The sequence below is a fragment of the Psammomys obesus genome, unplaced genomic scaffold (genome assembly GCF_907164565.1).
Source record: "Psammomys obesus unplaced genomic scaffold, mPsaObe1.curated_primary_1811, whole genome shotgun sequence".
Lineage (NCBI taxonomy): Eukaryota > Metazoa > Chordata > Mammalia > Rodentia > Muridae > Psammomys > Psammomys obesus.
This window is the reverse complement of record NW_026592510.1, coordinates 1,833,807-1,841,306: the sequence shown is the minus strand read 5'-3', so window position 1 is coordinate 1,841,306 and position 7,500 is coordinate 1,833,807. Positions and strand designations below refer to the sequence as shown.

The 7,500-nt window shown below is 40.9% G+C and overlaps 1 protein-coding gene across 7 annotated transcripts in view; it reads right to left on the bottom strand.

Moving 5' to 3' along the window:
- The window catches only part of Cpeb3 (cytoplasmic polyadenylation element binding protein 3), a 190,747-nt gene that overhangs the window by 46,185 nt on the left and 137,062 nt on the right, over window positions 1–7,500 (bottom strand). For all 7 annotated transcript variants that reach the window (XM_055614100.1, XM_055614097.1, XM_055614098.1 and 4 more), the window contains one exon: window positions 4,348–4,466. In XM_055614100.1, coding sequence (XP_055470075.1) covers window positions 4,348–4,466 — 119 coding nt within the window. The remainder of the gene's footprint in view (window positions 1–4,347; window positions 4,467–7,500) is intronic.

The following is a 7,500-nucleotide window of genomic DNA, read 5'->3' as shown; positions in this document are numbered from 1 at the left end:
CTAACAAGACTAGCCTTGTTGTTGAGCACTGGATTTCACTGATAAACCCTGCTTCAAAGAATAAGTTGGAGAGTGATGAAGAAAGATTTTCAATATTGATCTTATACCGCCTTATGTATACACCTATAAACACATATATCAAACCATACTACATACATTCATGCACTCCGCACAGACACATGGAAGAAAAGGGAAAGTAAATAAATAAATATGAAGGTAAGAAGAAAAGCAAAAAGAAATAAGGTTGGGGGGAAAATGAAGCTAGACTGGGCAGCTCTTAACTCCTAGGCAAAAAAATCTGGACTGTTTCTGTAACTAAGGAAGAATGACTAAAAGTGGTAGAATTCCACTGATGGGCATGTAAGTAGGTCAAGAGACTGCAATGACAGACTAGACAGAATTAAGAACTGAAACAATGGACCAGTAAGATGACTCAGCAGGTAGATACTGAACCACCAACCCTGACAGTCTGAGTTCTACTCCCAGGACTGACATGGTGAAAGAAGAGAGCCAATTCCACAAAGTCGTCCTCTGACCTTCACATGTGCCCCCCCCCACATATATACATGCTCACATAAAATTAATTGACTAAAAACTATTTTTAAAAGTGAACTGAAACAGTGAGCAGCATCTAATTCCAGCTCTCTGTCTCTATCATTCTTTTCATTGGTTTTTTTTTTTTTTCCATTTTTAAGTGGATGACCATGTTACCAAAAACTAACTTACAGAAACACACATCAGCTTGGTAATACAGTTTAAATTCCTTTCAAGGTGTTTCCTGTCCCATAACTCTAGCCAGTCTATTCTAGAAGCAAGACTCATGGTCAGGCATCGTGGTGCATGTCTTTAGTTTCAGTACGTGGGACGCAGAGGCAGGCAGATCTCTGAGCTTGGGGTCAGGTTGATCTACAAATCAACTTTAGGTCAGCCAGAGTTCCATGGTAAGACCCCGGTGTCCAGTCTCAAAACAAAACAAAACAACATTTATTACCATTTCCTTTGCCTTCTTGTCACCATCTGTCTTTGTGGGGCTCATCCAGGTTGTCTGCTCTATACTTTGCTGTTTTGAACCTTCAGGTTCAGTCTGTTTGTATTCTGTCACCTTCTTGGGAGGGGCCACGGCTGACAGCATCCACCTGTCTTACGGGGAGCACACAGACAGCACTGTCATCTAGAGTGCCTCAGCTGATGAATGGTGGAGCTCCCTTTCCGCAGGAAGGAAAGAAGTCACAGACCTGAAGCTACCACACTCCTGCTCTTGCCAATCTTCCCTTCCTTCCGTTGGGACTAAAGAGTCAAAATAATCAGGCAACACACACAGTTCTTTCTGCCACCTTTCAGGTCCAAAGCTATTCATACAACAATCCATGCAGAATAATTTAACAGAAAGAAATTACTGAACAAAAAACCACCTATGTAATATACCCTAAAACTCATCGGTTTGGGATTCACTTGAGTTAAAAAGCAAGCATGATCCTAGACAACACAGTTTAGAGCAGATTTCATTATCAGGTTCTGTGTTAGGAAAACAAACTGAATAACCTGATTCATTTAACCAGAAGAGGGGTTTGATTTGGGGAAAAACAGGACAAAGGGTAGAAAAATCTTCAAGGTAACTATGGAACCTGATATATTTCCATATTTTTTTATTCTGATAGAGTCAAAAAGAACTAAATATCACAGTCAGGGCACTAGGATCCTGAAGGGTGAAAGCTAGTCAGCCTAAGACATAGAACAAAGAGGAGCCACAGCTGAGAAAACCTGGTGAGTGGGCTCCTAAGACTGAGCTTGCCTACATCCAAGGTCTTACTGACTCCGGAAGGCCAGCTCTGGCTGTCACTTTCTCTGGCACATCCACATGAGCTGGGATGCGTATGGGCCAGTAGACAAGTAGGACTAAAAAAATTTGGGAGTAGTGGAGGGAAAGCGAATGCTAAGAAAGAGGCTGCAAAACTGGAGACAAAGGCTCTGAAACCTAACATGAAATGTGCTTCATTCAAAGTATCCTGTGTGTCTGCAACAAAGAAACATGTTTTTGATAGTCACCATCAGAATTTATCACTCTGCAGTAGAACAATGCCTCTAGCTCAGAAAAGGCAAACTGCGATCAGGTAGAAATATAGAGTAACAATGGAAGCTAGTTTCCCACAAACATTTCCAGTAGGGAAGATTACGATGGTTATTTTAAAGTCCTTAAAGTCCAGAGTAATGCATGTGTCTAGAGTACAAACACTAAAAAGCCATGCGCTTATTATCATCTCCATACCACGTACACTTGCAACCGGCAGTTCGCTCCCCTTTCGGGAGATGTTTGTCCAGGCAAGGGCTGCCCTACCATAAGATACCTTCTCCTCCACTTCTTTATAGAGCCTGAGCTCATCTCATGTCCTCATTGTAATTCTACAGGCTGTTCTCTACTGTGGACACAACTACATCATCATGTCCCTCACCCCTTTGCCTGTTTACATATAAGATGTCTCTCTGGTCCTTTTTGACAGGGCATGGCCAGTTCTACCATAATCCTTCCTAGTTTACTCTCAATGCCTCTTACTAAATGCCAGGGGCAAGGCATCCCTGCGGACTGACTGTGAAGACATCTCGCTGCCAAATTTGGTAGAACTTTCTACTCTCACACAACTCCAAAGGGATTTAAGAGATTTTTAGCTTTAATTGTTATTCAGATGTTGTATTTCATGCACCTTGTGACACCATGCACACAACTTTTAAATGAAGTTCAAAGTTAACAAAGGCTCCCCACTCTTTTCCCCTCTGTTTCCCTACTTGTACAATAATGACAGTACTCAACATTGTCATTATTGTTATGAAAATTTGGTAATGGACCAAGAACTCAGCAACTTCAGTGATCCTTTCATAACAGCTAAACATTCTTATTTTTTTGTACTAACCTTTCTGCCATGACTCAATAATCCCATTCGGTAGTAATTCCCTCTTCTACTTACATTCTAATTCCCCTCTTTTTAGATGGCTAAGTCCCAGTGGCATCTTTTACAAGTTGGAAACCCTGTTCTTCCCAGCAAGTGTGGCTGCACTGCTGAGCTCTACCTGTCCTGTCCTGAACTACAGCACTACCCAGGACTGACAACACCTGAGAATTACATCTGCACAGGTACCCGCTCTCAACTGAGTGTGTCTACTTTCATTTTTCTCTCAAAAACTTAAGGAAGAACGACCATTCTTCCCTTTTTCTAGTTGAGAAATCCACTATTCACCAAGGCCAGGATGGCTTATTTGGAACCAGGCATCTATTTAAATATTAAATAATAAAGTCAACACTCAAGCTCAGAACTTCTACTTCAAACCCAAGTCTTCACAGACACGTTACTCAGCCAACCAAGGGAGTCCCAGCATGAAGGTTTCTAGTGGCTGCTCTAGGCTCTTGCCCATGCCACATCGCTATATTTATTGTTTCACACCCCAAGGACCAAGCCTTTGCATACAAACACATCCCATCCTGACCATACCAATTCCCCATGGATCCTTACTATTGCCAAGTTAACTAAATTCTTTTCTTCTGCTTTGAAAATGGTCTTGCCCTCTCTCTACTCACCTACTGCAGCTAAGAAGTCACAGGCTCTTAGCCACAAGCTCTGTTTGAGCACACATTTGTTTATAGTTTCAGTTCCATAATCTCTGTCTTGCCCTTCTCCTGCTCTGCTGAAATCCTCCATTTAGTGTGACCTGCTGGCCCAGCCCTACAACGTAGCTGTGGACACAACCCAGCAGAAGCCTAACATTTACGGACATGTAAACATTACCAACTATAATCTTTTTTTAATGTTTTTTTTTCCCCAACGATTTATTTATTTATTATTCATGCAGTATTCTGCCTGCATTTGCAGGCAAGAAGAGGACACCAGATCTCATTATAGATGGTTGTGAGCCACCATGTGGTTGCTGGGAATTGAACTCAGGAACTTTGGAAGAACAGCCAGTGCTCTTAACCTCTAAGCCATCTCTCCAGCCTACCAATTATAATCTTAAAAAATAAATTTCCGTTGTCCTTGATGCAAAATAATGACAGAAAAGAGCTGCCAGAACCACTAAGAGCACTGCTCACCTCAATTCAGTTTCGAAATAGAGTTAGCTTACCAAGCTGTAAGTGGATGTCAAGGATGCATTTATATACCTGTGGTCCCAAAGGTGTAACACGAAATTTGCATACTATTTAGTTAACTTGTCATCACCAGTAGCAGTCCTAGCTCAACACAGCAAGGTCCACCCAGGTAAAAGCCTCCTAATTACAGCATTTCCATGATAAGTACAAGGAACAGCTAGCCAACTGCGTATGTGTTCTAGGAAGGCAGCAGCTGCCTACATGTCACTTACAGGTTTATCCTTGATGGTGGGGCTGGACACACACAGGTACAGTTTCCCGTCCTCCTCTAGGCAGGCGTCTATCAAAGCTTGCACTGAGCTCTCCTCCTGGAACAGCAGGAAGGCATACCCTTAGGGAGAAAACACAAAAAGATGGAAGAATCAGTACTTCAGCCTCAAAGCAGTAGTGAAACTATTATCTGTCGCAGGTATAGGGGCTCATACCTGTAATCCAGTGCTAAGGAGGCTAAGGCAGGAGGCTTGTCATGTGTGCTAACCTGAGCTACAGATTAAGAAACCCACTGCTTCATTGTTAATAAGTTCTTGCCAATCCCTGGATATTCGTGTGGGACAAGGAGACTTGAGACTCTGCTGTGCCAGGCACTGTTTAGTGCACACAGACAACTGTCTTGCTTAATTGAACCACACGTTACTATGACAGCTGGGTGCTCTAATATCACTTTGTTCAATTTTCATAACTATTCAAGGACGCACGTTCAGACAGCTCTGTGGGATTTCCACAAAACAGGTCTTTCATCATCACTAATGAAGACAGGTAGACCCTGAATGGCACAAGCTACAAATAGCAGCCATGAAATAAGCATCATTTCCATCCAGCAAGCAAGAACCTTGATTTGTGCATAGCAAGGATGGGCTCTGAAAATACTATGGTAAGTGAAAGGAGCCAGACACAAAATACTATGTCCAGAAGATGTAAATCAAGACAAAACACAGATTAATGGCTACCATAACTAGAGGGCAGGGGGAACATGCAGTTTCAATTTGAGATAAAGACTTTCTAAAATTGAACCTGGTGACTGCTGTTTGTACAAGTCTATGAACATATGGAAAACTATTGAATAACATATATCAAATTGATGAACTGTGGACTATGTGAATTACACCTCCCCAATGCGGCTTTTTAAACAGCCTAACATACTGGTATGCATTTGCATGTTACTGCTGTTTCGGCAAGGAATATTCTCCTGGCAGACTTTACAATCTATAAATGTCAATATTTTTTTCTCTTTTGAAGATTTTTCAAATTCATTCTTTGTAAATTCCATACATTTTTAAAAATTGTATCCACTTCCCACTCCTCCCTCTAACTCCTTCTGGACCCTTCCCAACAAGTCCCCCACCCAGCTTATATCCCCTTCTCCTTGTCCTTCTTATCCTCCTCCTCCTCGTTTGAATAACCCACTGAGTCCAATTAAGCCTGCCCTCACGTGTACAGGTGTGAGGCCACCCAAGGAAGCACCAACAAATGACCAATGGCTACACTCCCAAATTGAAAATAATTTCCCATGGCCAGCAGCCACTGACTGCTAATAGCTCTTCCGTTGGGGGTGGAAATTTGTGCGACCCTCCCACATCTGGCATTTTGATTGGCTTGGTCATATGCAGGTAACCAAAGCTGTGGTGAGTTCACGAGTACAGTGACCATGTCATATTGAAAAGACATCTCCTTTCCATCCTCTGGCGTTTATATTCTATTCTTTGAGCCTGGTCTTCTTGGATGGTTGTTCTTTTCAGCCCTGGGTGGGGTGGGAGGGGATTTTGATAGAGATGACAGGGAGTACTTATAGCTGCTTATTATCATCTTCACCTTGATCAGCAAACACCAATATTAACTGAAGGGTTTCCATGGACACAGCCAGGGTTGGTGTGTGTGTGTGTGTGTATATATATATTATATATATATTATATATATATATTATATATATATATATAAAATGATGTGTGTGTCTGTGTGAGGGAGAGAGAGAAAGAGAAAGAGAGAGAGAGAGAGAGAGAGAGATCCTTGTTGAGACAGGATCTGGCTATACCAGGCTGGCCTAGAACTGGTTGTTTAACTCTGGCTAACCTCAAACTTGACATCTTCCTGTTTCAGCTTCTGGAAAGTTGGGATGACAAGCATGGGCCTTGACATCTTGCATGCAACACAATTTTAAGTTGTCATGTAATAATTATACAAATTTGCGGTACCACACGATGATAGTTTGATGCATAAACACAATGTATAGTGACCCAATTCTGATAATTAGCACTTCTCTCTTGTTACATTTTTGTTTTTTTGTTTCATTGTGTTGGGAGATCCAAACACTTCTTTTCCAGTGCTCTTTTTCTTTTTAAAGGAGAATTATCTTTATGATCATAATGTCTATTGGTCACTAGAATGACAAAAGTTCTGGATTAGTAGTCCGGAGGCTGGAATCTGGGTGTGAGTCTTACCATGTAATAGCTGTGTGGTAGGTACCACACAGTTAATAATGAGTGTTTACAATGCACCAAGCACTGGCATAAAGATCCTGTGCTTAAGCCCTCATTCCACCTTCTGTGAAGTACTATTTCCAACTGTTTCACAGTTCATGGAATTGTATGTCATGGTTAAGTGGCTGGTTTGGGGTCCTAAGTAGTGGAACCATGAACTTTAATAGAAGTCTCTCCAGTTCTGTTTTCTGTAAATTGAATGCATTTGTCCTTTTATCTTACAGTACTATTAACTTGTGAGATAATATATGTAAAGATGCTTTATAAATGGTATATCAGGCAAGTGTTGGCTTTCTATTTCATACATCTTTATTAGTTTGAATTACGTATGGGTGTGTGTGTCTATGTGAGTGGGTACACATGAGTGCAGGTGCCTGAGCAAGCCAGGGGTGTTGGATTCCCTGAAGTGATAGTTACAGATGGATGTGAGCCTCCTAAGGTGGGTTCTGGGAATTGAACTTGGGTCCTCTAGAAGAACAGCAAGCACTCTTTAACCAGTGAACCATCTCTCCAGGTCCTATTTCTAATTATGATGTGTGTAAAATTAAAGTTGAGCTGTTGTATATGACCTCATAAAAATTAACTTTCTACTTTGCACTTACAAAGTATTTGATGAATAAATGGAAGTGATCTAGATATAGAAGAAAGCCTTAATTAAAATTATTCGATAGGCTGAATATTACCAAACAGTAAAGTGACTGGATACCTGCTTTCAAATATCATTAGCCATTTCCATCAAGAAAATTGACAGATATAGTTTTATTATATGCCCTTTAATAAAAGCCAATTATGCCTATAAGGTGTTCCTGTAATCATAAGTTTAATGGCAGGTTCTAGTAATTTGAAAGACACACTTTTTTTTTTTTTTTTTTTTTTTTTTTTTTTTTTTTT